General features: G+C 46.6%; 3 protein-coding genes across 3 annotated transcripts; all 3 read right to left on the bottom strand.

The window, feature by feature from the left end:
* Nucleotides 1-945: 945 nt before the first annotated feature.
* On the bottom strand, nt 946-9,614 carry LOC112881451. Its single transcript, XM_025946180.1, has 2 exons — nt 8,561-9,614; nt 946-1,762 (listed from the first exon to the last, which is right to left on the bottom strand). The coding sequence occupies exons 1-2, from the start codon at nt 8,943-8,945 to the stop codon at nt 1,707-1,709; spliced, it is 441 nt and encodes a 146-aa protein (XP_025801965.1). The 5' UTR covers nt 8,946-9,614; the 3' UTR covers nt 946-1,706.
* Nucleotides 9,615-9,803: 189 nt separating this feature from the next.
* LOC112881371 (rac-like GTP-binding protein 3) lies at nt 9,804-12,866 on the bottom strand. The gene is made up of 8 exons (XM_025946064.1): nt 12,539-12,866; nt 12,179-12,266; nt 11,928-12,037; nt 11,758-11,821; nt 11,156-11,220; nt 11,004-11,069; nt 10,764-10,867; nt 9,804-10,138 (listed from the first exon to the last, which is right to left on the bottom strand). Exons 1-8 carry the CDS (start codon nt 12,641-12,643, stop codon nt 10,096-10,098), a joined length of 645 nt encoding a protein of 214 aa, XP_025801849.1. The 5' UTR covers nt 12,644-12,866; the 3' UTR covers nt 9,804-10,095.
* A 5,062-nt stretch (nt 12,867-17,928) lies between these two features.
* Nucleotides 17,929-23,172, bottom strand: LOC112902291 (protease Do-like 9). The gene is made up of 9 exons (XM_025971295.1): nt 22,544-23,172; nt 22,061-22,260; nt 21,745-21,925; nt 21,038-21,229; nt 20,288-20,520; nt 19,379-19,480; nt 19,235-19,285; nt 18,975-19,079; nt 17,929-18,417 (listed from the first exon to the last, which is right to left on the bottom strand). The coding sequence occupies exons 1-9, from the start codon at nt 23,076-23,078 to the stop codon at nt 18,319-18,321; spliced, it is 1,698 nt and encodes a 565-aa protein (XP_025827080.1). The 5' UTR covers nt 23,079-23,172; the 3' UTR covers nt 17,929-18,318.

Raw genomic sequence — 23,172 nt, 5'->3', positions numbered from 1 at the left:
TTTCGCTCAATGATCGCGATGATCGGCCCCACGGTGGGCGCCAGCTGTCGGTATTTTTACCGTCAGCCTACCTAGGGATACCCTAAGCTAAGTGATTATTTGGTGAGGGATCAACGGATCTGGAACTTGAAGGTGAATGCAAGAACACAAGAATAAATTTAGACAAGTTCGGGCCGCTAGAGTAGCGTAATACCCTACGTCCTATTTTAGGGTGTTGTATATTGCGCCCTGCGCTTGGGTATTGAGTTATCTGTTGGCTGCTCTCTGTTGGTTCTCTCTCGGCCTATCTATGTATCCCTGCCCTCCTTTATATATCTCAGGGGACGGGGTTCCTAGTAGGATTACAAGATAGGAGTCCTAGTAGTATTACAAGGTATGAGTCCTACAGTGGAATCCTAGTAGGAATCAGACTTCTTTTTCCTTATGAGTAGCTTTCTTGCGGTACCCAGAGGATCTATCCCTGACACTTCCCACTCGGTTTCTGACTCACCAATTGTTAAGCTGCCACCCTGCAACCCGCTGGCGCCGGTCTTCCCTACCACCCCTCCTCCCTCTTCAAAGTCCGGCGGACACCACAACCCTAGCAGCCCCATCCCCTAGGCCCGGCACACCATCACGAGATCGGGGAGGAAGATGAACAGTGCTCACGGGCCCACCTGCAGCAACTACTTCGTCCTTCTGCGACACGTCCGCGGCCCCTCGCGCGCGATAAATAGATCCGCCGCTCCTTGGCTCGTATCCTAAAACTACGAGAAATGAAATGAACTGATGATGTGATAAAATATTTGGTGTGACCCCTGCGCCATACATGATAAAATTCATGGCAAAAGTAGTTATGAATGAACACAAACACTCATGTATTAGGCAGTATTCCCTCCGTCCCAATGAATTGTAATTTAGGATGGAGGTAGTACTACTATCCAAATATACGTTATAATTATCTATTACATGGGAGCACATTATCCAAAATGTCTCTCATTCTTGCTTCCCTTCCTGACCTTCCTCCTATGGCTCTATCATGATTTTGATGTACTCGTTTGCATCGTCAATGATGTGTTGAGCACAGTCATGAAATTCAATCGCCACGGTAATATATATCAAGTGAAAAGAGAACAAATAAACCAATATTGAAAAAGTGATAATCTCAGTAGTAAAGTATACAAAATAGGATGATACTGGAATTGTTCAAAACATATAGCGGGGGACCAAGTAACCAACCTGAAGACAGCATACAAGGTATAGTAGCATCAGAAACTGATGCAGGTAACAGAACATAGAGGATATAGTAGCATCTGAAGCTGTTGCAAGAATGAGCAGATAAAAATGACGAGATGGCAAAAAATTATAATAACATGACTTACTGAAATTCAGATTAGAAGAAAATGAAGCCTCTGAAGATCTGAACCCTAACAACATCTCAACTCCCTACACTATCTGGACATCTCAAGTCTGAAGTATGAACTCTGCAATGTCTGAACATTTGAACTCCCCCATAATCTGAACATCACAAGCATATCTCTGAACTTTCTCACAAAACTCAAACGAAATTGGGAGGCTACACATCCTAAATGCACCTGAACTGCATCAACTTCGTTAATTTAGTTTCCACAAAAGGAAATAGTGTTTCTTTATCCTCTCTTTTGTGAACTTTCATTGCAAAAGTAGCTTGAATCACTGAAAATTCATTTACAATTTCGTTCTTCAATTCAATCTGTGGCTGGCTGGCAATTTTGATCCCAAGAAGAACCATTGTTGTGCATATCTGCAGTAAAAGAATGTTCAGGGTAGTTTTCTAACCGACTCGGAAGTATTTTATTTGTAGTCGTAGCAAATCAATCGTAATCATAATCAAGAGAAGAAGTAGAACTCAATGCGCTCATGATTCAAACACCACATCTGGCATGAAATGGCACTCTGTATTTCCCCTTCACTGCACTGACACCTCACCCTAATCTGACCTGACGCAGACGAGCGCGAATTCAAAGATGGTGTCCAATGGCCTGACCCAGTCTGACATCGAGGCCCGCTGCATGCCAATAGCCTGTGCAAAGTCTGGGTTCCGAGAGTTCATGCCGTAAACGAGGGGCCAGCGGCGTCCTTGCCGTTGCCGGGGACGAACTGGACGGGGTATATGCACGGTGGTGATCCTCGGACCTCGGCTCACCGTTCGCCAATCACAAGTCGTTGTTCCCCTAGCGGACCACTCGAGGAAGACACCCTTCACCATGGCACATCATGCGCCGGCAGAAAGGCCATCCCTGGTCGAAGCACGCCTGGCGTCGCGGCCCTCGAAGCCGGCGGAGAGCACGTCGACGCCGTCCGCCACCGCGGCCTCTGTGGCCTGAGGATGTCCGCCATCCTCTCCAGGCAGGCAGCGCGCACGAATCACACCTTCTCCGCGCGGCTGGGCGCATCCTTCTCCCACATCCTTCTGCCAGATGGTGCCGCGAAGTGTACCACGGTGGGTGATAGCAGGGCGGGCGGTTTTGGAGGCCTGGAATCAGGTGGTTTGTTGTAAAATTTCGGATCACGGATCTGAAATTATTACATTAAACCCGATCGCGATCAACGGTCACGATCCATTTCAGGGATTTTTATATAAATATTCCGATAGTGATTAATAATCACGATCCATTTGAGGGTCATATGTAAATGTTGTCATCAGATCAGGAGATTTTCTATAAAATGTATTAACTACAGTCTTCCCTTCTCTCCGTCGGCCTCATTCTTCTCCGTCCCGCATGCCCGCGCCGCCGCGATCGCCATGGCTCCTCCTGCCCCCTCCCGCCCGGCGCCTGCCAACGCCGACGGATTGAGCGAATACGGCCGCCTCTTCTTCGCGGATACTCTCTGTATCTCAAGGCGTCCTCACGGATAGACTCTTCGCGCTCTTCATGTTATCGCAGCGGTCGGCGCCCGAGCACGCCGGCACCACGGCCCGCGGGCACTTCTTCGTGTGCAGCAGCAGCCAGTCAGTGCTCGCCCCGTCCACGTCGCGCGCCCACCGCACCGCCGCCACGCAACCCACCGACCAGTGCGGCGCACCGCCCAGCGCCAACAGAAGGCGTGGCCCCACCGGCACGCGAGGTCGCTATCCTCCCGTTGTCCGGGGCGAGCTTGATGGCGGAGCCACAGCCGGTCGCCGCCGCACGGCTTGAGCCACGGGCGGCGCGCCCCGACGTACGCCCGAGCGTACGCGTCCCTGCCGGCGCGCGTGCGAACCGCTCCGCCATCCCGTGGAGGCACGGAGCACCGTGCGGGAGCTCGACGTGTCGGGGTTGGTGTCACGGTCCTAGCGCTCAGAATCGATAAGAATGGTAGCTGGGATAGGAACAGAGGAAGGGGATTCAGAAGTTCAGAGAAGGAAGAATAGGTTCAGAGGAAGAAGGATATAGGATCGAGTTCAGAGTTCATTTATTTAGGCTGTCTCCACCGGCCTCCTCCATCGCGTCTGGTAAAATGGGGCATGAGGTCTCCGTCCCGCACAGAAGGAGGCCACGAGCGCGTCCTCCATCCCGGTCGCAGTCCAGCGGATCTCCACCAGCCGCTTCCGCGCGGGAGGAAACAGCCGGGGAGGGGCGACGCGCTGCGGGGCGGGGCGCGAGGCGGCTCCCGCGCGCGGGCCGGGGGGGCGCGGGAGGGACGGGGGGGGGGGGGGGCGGCGGAGGGCGGCGGGGCGCGGAGGGTGGAGGCGCGGCGGAGGGCGGAGGGCGGCGGGGCGCGGGCGGAGGGCGGCGGGGCGCGGAGGGCGGCGCAGGGCGGAGGGCGGCGGAGGGCGGCGGGGCGCGGCGGGCGGCGGGGCGAGGAGGGCGGCGGAGGGCGGCGGGCGGCGGAGGGCGGCGGGCGCGGAGGGCGGCGGAGGGTGGGGCGGCAGGGGCAGGGGCGGCGCAGGGGTAGGGCGCGGGCGGCGGGGCAGGGGCGGCGCGGGAGGGGCTGCGGGGCGTTGCGCTCGGGGGAAACGGCCGTTGGAAGAAATGATAGAAAAATAAGATTGTGGAGTATAGAGGATGGAAATAGAGGATGTTGTTGGAGTTAAATTTGGTATAGAGAATGAAGTTGATATGGAGGATGGAAATAGGGGATGGAATTTGGAGTATATCGCTGGAGATAGCCTATAACCGGATACCGTTCCCCAACAGAATTTATATAGCTATCCTTTACATGGGCCACGGTCCAGGACAATATCACGCCTGACCTAAGATTCGTATCTCCAGCTCACGCGCTAGCTCAACTCACTCTGATTTGGCTTGCTTCGCTGGTACGCTCCTCAGGACCATAACACTTCCCCCTCCTTGAAATTTAGCTTGTCCCCAAGCTTGAGCATCAGGAAAACGGCGACCAATATCGTGAACTTCCTTCCAGGTAGTCAGTGAAGTGGGTAGGCCCGACCAAGTAACCAGACAGAACTGATGAGCCACGTGATATCATCCTGTGATCAAGAACAGCTACAGGAATTGCCTCTTGCATCGGATCAGAGGGAATGTCGTGCTCGGAGCTGACCTGAATGTGAGGAGCGATGTGACCCTTCAGTTGTGACACATGCACAACTGGGTGAATTTTGCAGGTGGCCGGCAGATCCAATTTATACGCCACACGACTAATCCGCTGCAAGATCGGAAAAGGACCATAGAACCGAAACGATAGCTTCTGGTTGCTTCTGGTGGCCACAGAAGTTTGAATGTAAGGTTGAAGTTTCAAGTACACGAGATCGCCCACTTGGAATTCCCTTTCTCACCGATTTTTGTCGGCCTGTGCCTTCATGCGTTGTTGGGCCCTAAGAAGCTGTTGCTGAATGAGTCGAGTGAGTAAGTCCCTGTCTTTCAGCCACTATTCCAAATTCGGCACAGAGCTTGAACTGAGGTTTGCGATGGCCAAAGTGTCGAGGTGGGTGACCATATAATACCTCAAAAGGAGTGTGGCTCAGAGCAGACTCATACATAGTATTGTACCAAAACTCTGCTAGGGATAACCATTTGCTCCATTGCTTAGGGCATGAGTGCACAGTACACCTTAGGAAAGCCTCCAAACATTGATTGAAACGCTCAGTTTGGCCATCAGTTTGGAGGTGGTAGGACGATCTCATCAGCAGCTATGTGTCAGTTAATTTAAACAGCTCCTGCCAAACTGAACTCGTAAAAATTCTATCTCTATCAGAGATTATAGATTCTGGAAGACCATGCAATTTATATACATTACTCATGTAAATCTGAGCCACTTGCAGAGCTGTAAAGGGGTGAGATAATGCCATAAAGTGTGCATACTTGGTGAGCTTGTCAATCACTACCAAAATAACATCGTGTTTGTTGGAAAGAGGCAGACCCTCGATAAAGTCCATACTGACCATTGTCCATGGCTTATCAGGAACAGGAAGAGGTTCTAGCAAACCTCGAAGTTTCACATGCTCAGATTTGGCTTGTTGGCAAATTGTACAAGCTTTAATATAATCTCTGATGGTCTTCTTCATTTTAGGCCAGCGAACAGTGACTCCACTCTATGATAGGTGCCACAAAAACCATAGTGGCCCCCAATTCCACTATTGTGTAATGCCTGGATTACATGTTGCTGGGCCAAGAGATTGTTTCCAATCCAAACTGTGCCCTTGTACCTGATGATGCCATCCACCAGTACATAGCCTTTACTGTTATTGCCTGATAAGGCCAGCTCAGAGAGCAACTGTTTAGTACCAGTATCCTGTTCATATCCTTGAATTAAATTCTCAACCCAAGAAGGGGAGCAAACTGACAGGGCAAATATTGTCTTCCCAACTGGACATCTAGACAAAGCATCTGCAGCAGCATTAGTGATGTCCTTCTTGTACACAATAGAGAACTGCAAGTCCACTAATTTCAACAAAGCGTTCTATTGTAACTTGGTGTGAGCTCTTTGTTCTGTCAAATACAACAAGCTCTTGTGATCAGTTCTGATAGTGAAGTGCTGATGTTGCAAATAGGGCCTCCATTTTTCCACTGCCATCAAAATAGCCATGCATTCCTTTTCATAAGTAGAGAGGGCCTGGTTTCTGGGACATAAGGGTTTGCTGAGATAGGCAACTGGGTGTCCTTCCTGCATCAGCACTGCTCCCAACCCAAGGTCATTAGCATCAGTTTCTAAAACAAATGGTTTACTGAAATTGGGAATCTACAATACTCGAGCTGCCACCATAGCCTACTTAAGCAACTGAAAAGCTTCCTCAGCGATAGGTGTCCAACTGAATTGAGTTCCCTTCTTCATTAGCAACGTGAGTGGCTTACTGATCATACCATAGTGCCTGATGAACTAGTCCAAGAAAACCTCTGAGCTCTTTGAGATTGGAGGGAGTTGGTCACTTCTGCACAGCTAGAACTTTAGATGGTTCAGTAGACACACCCTGAGAAGAAATACAGTGGCCTAGGTACTCTATTTCTTGCTTAGCAAAGGAGCACTTGGACAGCTTGATTTGAAATTGATGTGTCAATATAACATCAAAGACTTGTCTGAGCAGTTGTACATGAGCATCCAAAGAAGAATATACCAAGATGTCATCCATAAAGACCAGTACACCTTTTCTCATAAGAGGCTCAAAAATGTTGTTCATGACACTCTGAAAAGTGGCTGGGGCATTTGTGAGCCCAAATGGCATCACCATCAACTCATAGAGACCATTGTGAGTTCTAAAATTTGTTTTGTGCTCATGACCTTTAGCCATTCTGATTTGGTGGTAACCAGACCTGAAATCCAGTTTTGAAAACCACTGAGCTCCAGCAAGTTCATTAATTAATTCTTCAACAATAGGAAGTGGGTGCTTATTCTTGACAGTCAAGTTGTTCAATTGTCTGTAAACAACACAAAAACGCCACGTACCGTCCTTTTTTCTTACTAACACCACCAGAGAAGCATAGGGACTGGAACTAGCTCTGATTGTGCCATTGGCTAACATCTCAGCTAACTGTTTTTCAATTTCACTTTTCTGTGCAGGTGCATATCTATATGACCTGGTTGAGCTCCTGGGATAAGTGGAATCTGGTGGTCACAGTTTCTGGAAGGTGGTAGCACGGTTGGCTCCTGAAATAACTGATCAAATTCAGTTAACAGTTGCTGCACTTCAGGAATATCGATGAAGTGGTTACTAAATGTAGCTCTTGGGCATAATCTGGTTCTTGTAAGCTAGAAGGTCGGCATTTCATCTGAATACAGTGAGACATAGCTCCTCTCCTTAAAAGTCCTTTCAACTTGCTTGCACTTATGGAATAGCATTTGGAGATTTCGGGTTGAACCCCTTTCAGACAGATTCTTTTGCCCTGATATGTGATCTTCAAGATCTTTTTCTTCCAATGCACCCACATTGGGCTACATTCTTCGAACTAGTCTTCTCCTAAAATCATGTCATAACACTGAAGACCACATCAGAGGAGAAAGTGTGATTCTGAGTTAGCCACTGCAGATTAGCAATCCTTTTATCACAAACCATTGGGCTACCATCTGCTGAAACATACTGAGATGCCTAGTAGGTTTGAGTAGTGTATTGGAGCTGATCAGCCAAACTTTTGCTGATGAAAGTAGCTACACTACTCGAATCCACCAATATCAAGACATCTTGGCCACCCACATGACCCTGAAATCTCATAGTCTTTCGTTTCATATTGTTCTTCGAGTTAGAAACAACTAGAACAGTGTCTGGTTCAGAGTCTCCTTCACTGTCATCGTCCTATGTTGGTGCTAAGGCATCAAGCACTTCTTCAATCACATGCAATGGAACTTGGGGTGGACATGTATGGTTGTGGCCCCACTTCTCGCCACACTTGTAACACAACCCGTTCTTCTTGCGGTAGGCCATGAGAGCTTTCAGTATTTCATCAGAAGCAGGCTTCTCTGGTTTAGCTTTGTTTCCAACAGACTTATCTATAGAAGTAGTCTTGATCTTATTTGTCTGAACAGCAGGCTGAAATGAAAAACTGCCCCCATCACGAGAAGTCACCTTTCTACCGGAATGTTCCAATTCCTCTTCCTAGAGCAGAGCCAATGAGCTTGCTGACGGCACATCCTTGGGTTGATGCAGAGATATGGCTGAGCGAATCTCCTCTTTCAGACCACCCAGAAATTGGACCACAAAATAAGTGTCATCGTAGGCTGGATTGTAGAGAAGAATCCCATAAGAGAGTTGCTCAAATTTCTCAAGATATTCAGTCACAGATCCCGTCTAACAAAGTGCATCCAATTGACGCAGCTGGAGTTGGTACTGATCACGATCAAATCTGCAGCTGGAGTTGGTACTGATCACGATCAAATCTGTCGAACACCGCCTGACAGAGTACATCCCAATCCAGCACGCGGCCGCGCCGCTCAACAGTCTGAAGCCAGGATGCAGCAACGCCCTTTAAGTTCAACACCGCGAAACGAGTCTTCAGATTATCCCCGACCGAATACACCTCGAAAAACATTTCACAGCGATCACGCCAGAGGCGCAAGTTATCGCCGTCAAATTTGGGGATCTCAAGTTTAGGAACAGTAGGAGCACGAGGCAAGTAATCGTGTCTGGGTCCGTGCTGACTCGAATGAAATTGGGGATTTCCAGAGGACATACCCTTGACCGGGTGTGGCGGATGGGAGCCAAGGATCCCACCGCCAACATCCCGGTGGCCAGTTTCAGAACGGTGCCCGCTGGGCCGCTCCATCGTCCACGCAGGTGGGCGTGTCACCGCTGGTGGAGCCAAGTTGAGGTGGAGGAGTTCGACCCAACGCGAAGGTGGTGGAGGCGGAGGTCGAGGCGGGGTTTGCGGCAGTGGTGCTGTTTCCAGGCGGCGGAGTCGCAGAGCGGCCTCATCGAACTTTGTCAGTAGTAACGCTCCCATGGACGTGTCCGTCACGGACTGCCATGCCTCCATGCCGCTGACCTTATCCAAGGTCTCCTGCATGATCGTCTCGAAGCCCTCGAGCTTCTTCACGATGTCTTCGAACGATGCCGCCATCTGAAGCTGCAACTTCGTCGGCTTGCGCGAAGGAGCCAGATCGCAGCGGCGTCGGAGGAAAAATTTCGAGTGGAATTTGTGGGGAAGAGGCTCTGATACCGATTGTCACGGTCCTAGCTCTCTAAATCGATAAGAATGGTAGCACGAATAGGAACAGAGGAGAGGAAGGGAATTCAGATTTATATAGCTATTCTTTACATGGGCCACCGCCCATAACAATGTCACGCAGGACAGGTAAACGTGACCCAAGATTCGTATCTCCAGCTCATGTGCTAGCTCAACTCACTCTGATTTGGCTTGCTTCGCTGGTACTCTCCTCAGGACCATAACAGCCGGGGCACCGGGCACCGCAGCCGCTGTCCAGCGCCGCGGCGACGTAGCCGCGCCAGCACCGCCGGTAGCGGTGCGCGTACGGAGTAGCAGCAGGTGTGGTTTGGTTGGTTGCAATTGTGGACTCGCATTGACCACTCGGACGCCTTCCTTACCTTTGCAGTGTAAATTAATGGCAGCATATACCCAAGGAAACGAACCCGGCCAGACTCGGTCTCACCGTAACGTTATGCAGAGCTAGCTGCTGGAAAGAGGCATGGCCAAATGGCGAACGTACTCATAAATCCTCACCAGAATACACCTGAATACCTAATGCCTTTTCTAGCTAGACTCACTAAAATATGACACTCGAACAATTCATCTAAAAGAAGCTTTAACAATCAGCTTGAAAGTATCTCTGAAAGCTTCCACTACGACTAGAATATTTCACATATGCTCAAGACAAGCAAAAACTCGGATGTTGCTATGGATTCTGACATGGAATCATGGGATAAGCTAGTAGCTAACAGATAATACGACGAGATCAGATTCACAAAAGCTGTGACTTCGCCATGAAAGAACAAAATCTCATTGTCTCTTTGGCCTCTGTCGAAATGCCTAATTCAGAGAGAGAGAGAGAGAGAGAGAGAGAGAGAGATCTAACCGCACCAGCAGTGCACAAAGCTTAAGCAGACTAGTTTCAATCATCTACCTCTAGTGATTAATAACCAAAGGTGCAGATATACACATGTGCAACAGGCACATTCAGGTTTCAAGCTTCACGAACTTGTGGTCATTCTCCTGATATTTCGTCATGTATAAGACCCTCCTCTTGAATCATTCAGGATTTGAAGCATAGCATTTTCCTTCCACAGAAAATGTCCCTGCAATCGTAACACAAGTAATCTGGTGTTAAAAGGTTGCAAACCACGTCAGCAAGAAATTACTTGTGTGCATTTCTTAAAAGCAAACCAGATGTGTACATTTAAGAGCAAGTAAACTTCGATAACAATGATGTTTCTTAAAAGCAACAACAAGCATAGCAAGATCACAGAGGTAAAACACCAAGCAGACGGCTGAGATATAAATTACAGTGCCAATCCTGATATACTAGTATAAAAATCATTGCCAATCCTGACATACTACTGTAGTCACAGTGGACCAAGAGTACATGCTTTTGCATATTCACTTATTTAGTGGAAAAATTCAGCACCCACTAGTCCTCAGTATAAAAATGTACTAGTAAATATATTTCATCTCAAGAAAAAAAATACTAAAACATTTGAAGGAGGACTACTAACTAAATGAGTAGACTCCCCTTAAATGATAAATTATGATTGTAGACATTTGCTAAGGAACACTATCTTCATCATGTCAATGATTCTGGGAGCAAAAAGAAATATCTTTTGCAACCTATGTTAAAAACAAGAATAACAATGACGTCTATTTCAGTAGGGCATACAGTTTCCATGCAGAAAAGCAATAGTAACAAAAGATGTGTTTACTTACAGCATGGAACATCCTTTGCGCGATTTCTTTTTCTTCTTTTCTCTTAGTTTAGTTGGAGGCTGGATAACTACCTTGATGGCAGCATCAAACACAGCTTTGACATTCTACATGTCAGTGAAATATTTCAATGTAGGCCGATTGTCTAGGATGCATCTGTGAGCTACAAGATCATAATACAAAGAAAGGAAAAATGCTAGAGCAAGCACACATGCTCCCCTTACAACAACTTTACGTCTTTACCTGCTGTGTCTTTGAGCTGCACTCAATGTAATACATAGCACCAATTTGTCTACGAAGTTCCTCCCCCTGCAAGGTCACGAAAAGTTCTTTAAGGACGCAGAATGCATTAATCTCTGATTTAACAGATACTGAAAATATATAATTATATATACCTGCGCTGTGGTAACAGGCACCAACCCAGGATGGTCCATCAAGTAGTGCTTGTCTTCACGAAGATCTGTAGGTAACATCATTTTTTGCAAATATTTAAATCCACTCCATAACAAGTGATTTTTCTTTCAAGTATTAGGGTTCCTCATCCCAGCAGTAATTGGACGAGCATTGACGGGAATAAAAATAGTGAAAAGCAGCTAGTTCACAGACTAACAAAAATTATGGTAATCTTTTTTGCTTTATGTTAAAGGTTGTATTTATGGTATCAAAGTGTTGATTTATTAAATATAAACACAACATTCCTTGCACTACCAAGCATAACTTAAAGCTTTCCACATTTACTAAGTTGCACTAGAAAGATAAATTCGTGGTCAGTTCCATGTCAACCGTTTGGTCGGCAACTACACAAATCATAACATTGTTTTTTCTTTTTTACAAATTTGCAAGGATCACTATCAGTGGAGCCAAAACAAACTAATTCCAACAGTGAGATGCTAACAACTTAAAAGGATAGGATGACAAAACAGACAATAATAAACCAAAGCCCCCCAACTATATACAATAAGTGAAATAAAATTCTCTTTTTGTCAACCGAACTCACCCAATTTGGTGCCTACCAAAACAATGGGCACCCCAGGTGCATAATGCTGAAGCTCCGGTATCCACTGAAGAGGAACACAAAGAATAAACATTCAAATCTCTAGGAAATTCGAAACCATGAACTGTTAAGAAAAAGTTTTAAGACAGTACGAAACCAAGATAGATCAGCACCTTCTTCATGATGTTCTCATAGCTAGCTCGGCTCACAAGTGAGAAGGCAAGCACGAAAACATCAGCACCACGGTAGCTTAGAGGCCTCAGTCGGTTGTAATCTTCCTGCCCTGCAAGGGATGTGAGCTTTAAGTTATCCAAAGAATCCTCCAAAAGCAAACTTTTCGGCTACGTTTTACTGTTGAGTAGGAGTAGAACAAAACATAGAATTGACAAGTACATTAGAACAGATAAAAAACACTCGAAATTACCCGCAGTATCCCAAAGGCCCAAATTCACCGTGGTGCCATCCACAACTACGTTTGCGCTGAAATTGTCGAACACAGTAGGTATGTAGTCCTGCGCGACACAAATTCGATAAATCAGCGACAAGTAATCGAACATTTCTCGTAGAGGTCAACGAAATAACCCACTACATGAGTCAAGAATGCAACCAAAATAAGCTGAGAAAGTTCGGGCGTTTGCACAGGAAACAGTCCTCAAGAAAACAAGAAATCAGCAAATATACTGAAAAACCATGGCTTGCAATGAAAGCTCCTAACTTCACGAGAAATCAAATAAGAACCCTTTTGCCGAGGGAGGGGGGAGAGGGGGGGGGGGGTAGTGCTCACGGTGGGGAACTTGTTGCTGGTGTAGCAGATGAGCATACAGGTCTTGCCCACTGCGCCGTCGCCGACTGTGACGCACTTGATGAACCGGGAGGCGCTGGACGCCATGGCCGCGCGCGCCTCTCTCCGGTTCTCCGAGCCCAGAGAAAGGGGAGAAACGGGAGAGGACGGGCGATGAGACGGTACCGGAAGGGGGAGGGGAGGGGAGGGACGGACGGACTGCGTTCTTGCCTTCTTGGTGGCGTTTGGTGCGTGACTTCTTGGCAAAGTGAGTGAAGAGAGTCACATGTCTCTCACCTCAGTACCTCACCACTGCCTAGAGAAGCGCCCCTCCCCCTCTCGCTCTTCGTTTTACGCCTGGTCTCCTACTCTCCTCATGCTATTGGTACAATCAAGCAGCTCCATCTCTCTCTCTCTCTCTAGGATGGGTCCACAAATTTCAACCTTTGGGGGGCTATATTATATTATCCACAAATTACAAGGGGGCGACAGCGGTTGTTATCAAAAAAAAAAGAAGAAGAAGAACTGGTTGATATTTTGTGAGGGAAGGGAATCCTTTTTATCATATGGGAGTTTTTGGTACAACAAAACGGATCCTAAGAAGTTGAGAGAACATAACTTGGTGATTTCTTGAGACATCTTTGGCTTTGCTGAAAATGCTAATAATTATATATCTTACATTAAAAATCTACATTTTTTTATTGAACTCTAGCGAGAACCTTTGAACCTCTAAAGCTTGAAGCAGTTGCAAGATTTATATAAAAATATTGATATAGGTAGAATCGGTTAACTTTTGCAAGGTTTTCTTTTGAACGGTGCCATGCATTGCATTAAACCTAGTACCATGCTTATCTTCAAACAAGTAATTAATTTGTGATTTTTAATGCTGCAAGAGATATGTTGCATCTGCATGTTTTCACTATAGAGAAAAAAAAAGATCTTGACACAATGCCTACAATGAGAAACTCCAACTTGTGCAGAGGTGCCCAATAATTTGTGCAAGTTAATACTCATTTCACCAAATGGAGGGCTCGGGTATCTCGTTAAGATATTGGGGGTGACGGGAGCTGATACAGAATTTTGCAGCAGCCGCCCCTCTTTCAACTGTCAACTAGTCTCAACATAGAAAAGGTTCAACTACTCCACTAAAAGCTCTTAGTAGGCAAAAGTTGGAGGATCTCTTCTCCGTTTGGTGATGTTTGCACCCTTTGTTCTTCTTTTCTTCAAGAAATGGGCGTGCATAAAGCAGATTATGTTCAGGATGCTATGTTTTGCAATTGAAGCAAAGAAACTTACACCCTTGTACAACACATAAAGAAGAAAGGCGGCAAAGGAAAATAAAAGGTAACACATCCACCAAAACCAACTATTATAATTTTTTCGCTAATTTGGTGTCACTATAAAACTTCGCCGAACCAGAAATCGAATGCCATCTCGAAATTTGATTTTTTTTTCTTTTCTTTTCTTTTCCAACCAATCTATATATGCTGCCCTATCGTGTTATGCGCACTAAAGTTAAATCGCTTGATTTACATCAGATATGGACCGCATATTTAGTCTTGGGTCCAACAACTCAAAGCAATTGGAAACGAAGTACCAGGTCGCCCGGCCTGCCCTTGCTTGCTCAGCGTTTGCACGGGTCGTTCTGGCATTTTGCATCTTATTGTATCGTTTTCCCCTTGAATGTTTGCCACCCCGGCCCGCTGTACGCACCATGATTGCATCCTTCCATTGATCAAATCATTTGTAAATGAGACCTTCATTATCACAAAAGTTTCGCTCGTACTACAGAAAAGCTGTTCACGAATCATGACATTCTGTTCCTTTCCCTTCATTTCCAACTCACCTCTCACGAAAAGAGTAGTGATGTATGGATCATTTTCTTTCGTCTTCACAAAGCACCATCTTTCACAGTCGTGTCATGAGATTAAAAATAACTCACACGACATTTCGAAGTCAAATCATGACAAATGCATGCGTTCACCATTTTACAAGGTCAAATCATGACCAAAAAAAAAGCCTCATGGCTTTTGTCATGAGGCGATGGCGTGTCTCTTAGACTATCTCCAATAATGACACCTAAAATACAAGATCCATTCTACGTTTGCATAGCACTACACGCAAAGGGTTCAGTACCTATTTTTCTTCTTCTCCAACAATAGACCCAAAAGAGAACCCTTTCTGCAAATGGATTTTCAAAGGAAAGGATACTCAAATTTAGTTTGTGCCTCTCCTAGCATGCAAAATGGATCTTCAGTATAGGTATTCTGTTGGAGGCTGAAACAGTACCGTCGGAGACCCATTTTAGGTTTGGATGCCCTTATATATATACATATATATATATATATATATATAAGCAGCGCAGGCTGACAGTGGCGCTAACGATAATCAGGTGTGGACAAAACAGCCACATCAGCAAGAAGATTGTAAAACCCCAAACGCCAGATCGATGTGCATTCTGTCTGTCTGTAGTAGGACTCCGTTCTTTTGCTGATACACTGAACTCGCAGCATTTTCCGAGCAAATCCCAAGGATCAAGTTTCGTTAGTATATATATAAATATATAATATAATTGCATGTGTGTGTAAAGCATCTTTCTCAGCCTCGCAAGAGGATAAAAATCGCCTGATGCTGCTGCTGCACGGCGACAAAGCACCAGACGCCGCCTCAAATGATGGCAACGTGGGCGCTCGATTTCCTTAACGCAGGACGCGCCCTGCTGCCACTGTCACGGTGCACGCTCCCTTGTTCGGTTCCCCGGCCACCTTGATTAGGATGAACGGAAAAGGTTTTGGCTCTACGTGCCAGGTGGTGTTCTTCGCGGATCGGCAGCGCCATCTGTTGATGCGTGAGTCCCCAAACCGCCATCATGGCTAATCAAGCCGACGTGCAGATTGATGATGCCCCTTTGCAATCATCCTCTTCTCCGGCCATTCCTTCTTTGCCAACACAAGAATTGTACATGCACTCAAAAAAAAAGCACAATAATTGTACATGGATGTTTGCTTTAGATAGGAGGAAAAAGGAGTAGTTTGTTGGGGAAAGAACAAAGATTGTTTGTTTACTGGTGAAAGAATGCCGAAAGCTGGCCTCCTGATGCAAGATTTTTGCCGCACTTGCTACTTGTACTACTTGGTTCCAGTTCACACGATCTTTTCGCAGCTAGCTAGCATCATTAACACAGCTCACATCCGATCATTACGCTTGGTAGGAAAGCTGGCCCAAGTGGCGTATACTTTTACTCTGACGAATTAAGTGGGTATACACTATATACTTCCGTGTCTCTTCTCGCAGCAGCAGATCCTATGCACTGGAGTGCGCTGCAGCCTATACGGGTACAGCCGTGCAGAGGCCGGCTCGGCTGATCGAACTTGGTGGTCGAGTTCGGTGAAGGCTTCCAAGCCCCTTCGCTCGCGGCACCTTCCCGTAACGCGGCAGGCAAAAATCCTCTGCTCTCAGCTCTCACCATCAGACCGCGCCACCTCGACGTAACGTCCTCCTTGCTGGCGCGCGCCATTCACGGCGGCATCACGCGTGCACGGCGGAGCGGGGCGTCCTCGTCGCGCCCGCGCCGAGGACGAGGAAAGGCCGGCCGGTACGTGCGTACGTGACAGCGTCACGTGGCCGGCCGCGCGGCGCGTGCCGAGGCCGGATCGAACCAGACCCCACCACGTACCCGCCCACCCGAAAAGGCCGCGCCGAGCCCGCGCCCCGCCCATGCCGGCTGCCTGCCGCTGCTACCACCAGCGCGTACCCGCCTCCGGCCGCCCCCAGCTACCAGCAGCAGCGCTCGAGTAACTGAGCGCGCGTACGCGTACGGCGGCCGGCCGCTCCCCCGGCTGCGCTCGCTGGCGGCTGGCGCCGCTGCTCCTCGCGTCGCATCCTCCTCCCCGTGCGGCGCCGAGGGGGACGCCTCGGCGGGCACCAGGCAGGCAGCTTGCCTGGCTGGTTACGCCCACGTGACGTTTGTTTCCTTCCTCCGCTTTGCCCCCCCGCCTCGGCGTGGTGCCCCGGGCTCGCGTGGCGGCATGCGACGGGGTACGGCTGGCGCGACGCGCCTAGTTAATGGCCCGGCCCACGTTCGGCGCGCCTTGGAATGTAGGACGTGTTGGTTCGACTCGACCTCTTGGACGCCGTGGTAGCAGACTAGCAGTAGCTGCTGCTTGCTTGCCAGTGCCATCGAGAGGGCAGAGGCGAGAGAGGGTAGAGAGGGAGAAGGGGAGTAACGTCGCCGATGCACGGCCTGTGAATTCATTCATCACGGGCGCGTCGCCATGCTCCTCCTCCTCTCCGACTTTAAGGTCGAGGAGCGAAGTGAAGGCAGGACGCCGCTCGCCACTTGGTACGTGAGCTTTTTTTATGAAGGGGAAAGGCTACCGGAAATTGAATCCGGAGTCTGAAATTTGTTGCTTCCGGTGTAGGAGGAGCCGTCAATTCCACCGGTACGGTTTGAAAAAACGGCCATGTTACTACCGGGTGCTGGTAGGTCTCGGTTTTATCGCTCCAGCGTCTAGACTCTAGACTATAGTACTACGATTTTGAAAAATATAGTGCTGCGCAATGCAGTACACTGCTGAGAGGGCTGAGATCGATCAAAATCCCTGGGGTTTTCAATTTGTTGGGAGCCCCCTGCTTCAGCTTCACCCATGTGTTCCGATTCAGGATGAACTCAGCCACCAGAGCATGCCATTGCGTAGTGCCAGCAGGACTGAACGAACCCAACTGCACCCGGCCACCGGACCTTACCCGTCAAACATTTCGACATCCAAAGGCGGTTGCGATTTGCGAAGCACAGCGCCGTGCAGGCCGTCACGGTCCTGGGATTTCCTTTCCAAAAGGCACGCGTCAATCAACCAGTAGCAGGAACTAACGGCTCACCAACGAACGAGGGCGACACAAGCATGCCGGAACGGATCGCGCGCTCGTGAAGCTGCCAAGGCCTCCCTGCCCTGCCCAATGAGACTGGTGCGTCTGGATGGCTGCTCCAAAAGACATCGGAACCGGACGAGCTACCAACCAAGCAGGCAGGCATAGCGCGAGAGGGAAGAGGCAAAGCGGAGTGAACGCTTGGCTTCGCCCTCCAGCGGAATAACGGATACGGCCGTGGCAAACGCATGAACGTGAAGGTGGCAGGGGCCCAGTCACGGAGAATCCAATCCTCCTCAGCGCAGACGTGAAGGTGGAAGCCAGCTGCTCATCTTCCATACCGATCGAGAGGACAACTACGGAGTGACAAAGACAAGGCAGACGTACCCAAGCAAGTACATGCCGAAGCAAACAAAAAGTTGGGTACACGAGGCTTAAATTTTTCTAGTACCGTTTCGCCGGAAACAACTTTCTTAAGTCTATCCACAAACAGAGCGACTGTACTCAAAGCACAAACGAGAGCGAACTGACAATGCGAAAGATTGAAATGCTATAGCATCAGAGTGTTGTGATTTCTTTTCTCATTCTCTTACCAATTTGATGTAATTGTAATGAAATCATGGAATAAAACTCCACTTCTTACTAGCTACTATCGTCTTTCATGTCGACTCTCTGCTGGTAACAGCTCCAGCTTATGTTATCTGACGATGATACTCCCTCGGAGCCTCCAATGATGCCGCAGCTAAGACACCAGTCTGTTCTTTGGCACCAAGAACCCCTCAAAAAAACATTTCATTCATAGGATGGGGTTTCTTTTTTGTCACGGACTGGGCCCTATGCTAGGCTAATCAATTCAACAAAAAATTAGGCCCAAGCTTTTGGGCCACCTGATGGCCCAGGGCTGCATCATGCCCCCGTTAGGCCTTCAGGTCATCCGACATTGCAGAAGGTATACAGTGCGTCGTCAGAATGTCCTGGGTAGCAGCCTTTGCAGTTTTTGTCTCCAGGACAACAATCTGTCAAATCATATAATGGTCAATAAATATAAGCAACAATTACGGCTCCGATTTGGTTAATTTTTGTATTAAATAAGCCCCGTTAAGTATTAAATAAAATCTGTTTAATTTTTTCACAAATGGATGCTAATTTGTGAGACGTATTTAATAAGCTTAATTAATCCATGTTTGCAATAGTGATGCTACAGTATCATCCACTAATTATGGATTAATATATCTTATTAGATTAGTCCATGGTTCTACAATTAGTTTTGTCTAATTAGACAGTTGCTTTGGAACAGTTTTTCATCATGCGATGTGATGGCTAACTATTTATTACAATCGTCCAGTATATGATATAATGATAAGACCAGTCTGGCTGTCTAAGGCCAAAGTGGCAAGAGATATTATCTACGAGATCTGAGTAACTATGAAATATCTAGGAGTGCAACTATAATTCGAGGGTGAAATCGCCTACCCAATATCAGCAATTTCCAAGTACTTTAAGGTAATGTGCATGAGCATGACAGATGCTTGTAGCAGGAAAAAGTCACAAAAGGAAGGGGCCAAGAGGATACCTGGTCATACTCCAAATCAAACTTTAAGAATTCATCCTTGCAATTTTCCACCATGGTCACTAAGTTCTTCAAATTTTTTACAGGTTGACCATTGAAAGCAAGAACCTACAGCATAAACAGTTTCCATCACCACAATGGAGCAGAACAAGCATTTAGGAAGAGGTCCTAGTGTGGCTAGATTCAAGCCTCCAGCAACAATATATCTGCAGGAAATTGCTCAAATGACATGCTAGTGACACATAACAGGAAACATTTATTACCTGGGTATTGACAATTTCTTCATAACCGATATTGATATCTGCCACAAGCACCTGCCCATACAGTGCGCATCATCAAAATTGAAATCTAAAGAACATGGAGAAAAATGACTAATCTCACAAAATTATTCATGAAGAACTTCAAACCTGTGATACTACCACAAGCTGTTCATCAGGTGATTCTGCCATTGCATGTAAATGCTTCACCAACAGCTTGACAGGCGCATCATATTCATAATCTTTTCCATACTGATATATAAGAAACATCAATCAGCTTAAGGTATGGAAGATAAGCTCCTCAGTTAACATTTTCACAAATAAGATTACATCCAAAGGGATGTAAGAACTAGTTGCTGAAGCATTACAATTCATATTAGGATTTAGACAAAGTCCCGTGTGATTTCAAAATCTTCTTGGGATGAATCAAAAGTGGCAACTAGGGGAACTTATAAGAAACTGTTCGCCAAGCATATCACTAACACTAACTGCTTCATGCGTGGTTAAAATATTATCTCAAGGGGCTTGCTTCACATGATTATTTGTGTCATTAACCAGATGATGCAACTCCTAATGACCTTGGCATTCGCTACTACATCTAAGTACATGGTGATTATCATAGCTTACACCCCTAAAACAATTGCTTGCCACTTCAACACAGATTTCCATGGGGTGGGGTCCAGAGAATATATTAAATGCTAAATGTATCCAGGAATAAATATCAATAGAGAATATACAGCTTAAAAGCTCTAAATAAATTTTCAAATCAAGGAGCTTCTCAGTGGCTGCTGGCTACATACATCAATGAGTACATGCACTGTAGCACTGATCATTGTTTAACCATACAGCATGTGGCCACAATGTACATAAAAGTGTTTGAAGTTACCGAGTAAAGTTGAGACATCAGTATTTGGGCTACTAGCTCTGTAGAGTATTAGACTTTCCATGAATTCATATTCAACAAATCATATTAACACTAACAATGAATGGATGATATACTATTGTTTGCTGATTCTTTAATGCATTGCAAGCAAAATGAGGAAAGAAGCTATATAAAACCTCAGATCGAAGATATGGGACAGAAACAGCCGCAAAAACAAAGCCAGCAACAATGTAATATGATGGTGGCCTGCCCTTTACGTGTGCAGCAACTAGTCGCTTGTGAGTTGCTAGCCTTATTTTAAATTCATGAACTTTTGAGTCACGCAGAACTTTAACAAGAGCTTTCTCTCCAGTATATTTCTGAGAAACCAGGTAACTGAAGCCAATGCGCTCACCATGCCGGAAAGGAACTGTTCACCAAAAAAATGATTAGAAACAAATTAGCATGAGAAACTCGCCATTTCTATTTGATTTGGCATAGCTTACAACAATACTCTCGGGTTTTTCTGGTTGAACTTTGGTCATCAATATCTCTTTAAACATTTCATATGAACTTTCGGAAACGGTATGGCTATATTTGCCTTCAAAAGTAGTTTAAAAAATACAAAATTTGCAGCATTTAAAACATGCATTATATTATTAATGAATGGTCAAACTAGTGTCTTGGTGACAGTGTTGCTGTCTGAAATGAGAAGTTATTTGTGACGAGAGGGGGTACTTCCATACACAAGGTACAATGTATGTAAGAGACAAACGCAACATCTAGAGCAAACAACACTAGAAGTACCGTACACACAAAATTACAAAACAATAACAGTGACATGCATAACATATAGGTTCACGTGTGTACATCAAAATATAGTGCACTGCATGCTAAAAGTTGAGTTGAAACAATATTTACTCATAAATTATGAAGTTGTGACTAACCTGTTCCATCATTGGCAATGTCAACACCATCAAAGCTAAGAATAATATCAGATGGTTTTAGGCATCCAGATTCGGGAGCAGTGGGCTCCACCCTCCTAACACGAACACCCTTTTGATCTGGTTTCATTCCCATTGATTTGCGGAGATCAGGATTCTCCATTTTCTGCCATTCAATTCCAAGTATAGGGAAGCCTAAAATAATAAAAAAAAGAAGATGGTGAAAACCATCAAGGAATATGAAAATTTCCAAAGAGATAAATATGAACATCACAGTACTAATTATTACATGACATTACTAACGACTTAAAGATTGTCCTCATAAAATAAGTATTGATACTGTTACTCGCATAAAAAGATCATCAAGGACAATAGATAAATCAGCCAGCAGAGTGATAGGTGGCATCAGTGATATATCAACAGACTGCAACGTAATAGTAGAGGAAATTGTAATAACCAGATGGTTCTATTTGACTAATGGCTCTAATCTGGTGATACATGATGACATTAACGGTAAAAACTATAAATTAAAGTAACAGTCAAGCCTTATCAATCAGCACATTGCATTATGGCAGGTTCTACCCGAGGTGAAAACAATCCTCATTTGATACCCCATGATAATAAATAATAATGATGCAGGAATGACAACCCATTCACTTGTATACAGCTATAGACTGCAGATGTCAATATCATCCAACTAGTTTTTTTACCTGTGTATTCTCCAGATTTCTCGTAGTCCTGGATGAAATGAGTAATAACTGGGGTGGGTATCACATAGCCTATATTCTCCGCATCTTCATGTTTGAGAGATTGAAAAGCTATACCGACACACTTGCCTCTATCATTAAAAGCTGGGCCACCTGAATTTCCTGAATTAATAGCTGCATCTATCTATCAATAAGACAAGGTCCATATTAGACAAATTGGTAAGTGTATAGGTTATGATTTCTCAAAAGGGCAGCTTCAGCAACATCTTTTGAAAAAGGTTTATTTGAAGCGATGATAGTTTCAGGAACAAAAAGTTACCTGCAAGCCTAGAAGTTCTGTAGAACCATGAACATATGAAAGTATTTCTATCCTCGAGACCACTCCACTTGTCACAGATATGGTATCTCCTCCAATCGGATAACCAACAACAGTTACTGCATCCTGAAGAGCTGGTAATGTTCCAAACTCAACAGGTGAAACTCCTTCCCAGAATTCATCGTCACTGACAGTTAAGAGCGCTGAGATTGATAGAACAATATCAAGTTAGATTGCAGAACAAATAGAAATGACCTCAAGTTACACTGTATGAAGTCTCGAGACATAATTTCATAAAAAAACGCTCTAACATCCACAGATTCATAGATAAATCTCAAGTTTCCTTTCTCTAAGAACACAACAGAGCCATTAATATGCATTTGGCATTACGATTACATTGGATAAACTCAGATAAAATAAAGATATTAACCAGAGAAAAAAAATAAACAATGCAGACAGTGGCAGGGAAGGATAGAGCGGGCGCACCAATGTCGCACTCCGTGCCGATGGCCAGGACGGTGGCAAGGTACTTGGTGTCGGAGCCGCGCTTCTTAAGCTTAACCTGGGTATAGTGCTCGACGGAGTGGGCATTGGTGAGGACACGGCGGCCGCCAATGATAAACCCGCTGCTGCTGGAGCTGTACTGCCGCTTTCGCTGCCACGGCAGCGAGAAGTTGGGCTCGGTGTGCACGCAGAACACCTTGACCACGGCGTCCATGCACGGCACCACCCGCACAACCTCATCCCAGCTCGCGGGGGCTGCCTCCGACACCGCAACGGCCACCGCGTCGCCTCCATTGGCCACGGGCTTCGGCTCCCCTCGGCGGGGCGGGGACGGCGGGCGCGCGGCGTCCGCGTCGGCGGGGGCCTCATGGCGGCGCGGCTTGCGGCCCCGGCGGCCCGCCGCGACGGGGGCGGGAGCTGGAGAAGGGGAGGACCGGTCAGGGGAGGGCGGCGAGGCCTTGGCCTTGCGGCCGCGCCTGCGCTTGCGCTTGTTGGAGGCGGAGGAAGGGTCATCCATGGAGGCGGGCTAGGGTTTCGCGGCGCGGAGGAAGGGGGCCGAATCGGGGAAGACTGAACAGGACGAAATGATCGGCCCGGTTGGAATATTATGG

The sequence above is a fragment of the Panicum hallii genome, chromosome 1, assembly GCF_002211085.1.
Source record: "Panicum hallii strain FIL2 chromosome 1, PHallii_v3.1, whole genome shotgun sequence".
Taxonomy (NCBI): domain Eukaryota; kingdom Viridiplantae; phylum Streptophyta; class Magnoliopsida; order Poales; family Poaceae; genus Panicum; species Panicum hallii.
Note: the sequence above shows the minus strand (reverse complement) of the source record. Positions and strands in the feature narration are given on the sequence as shown.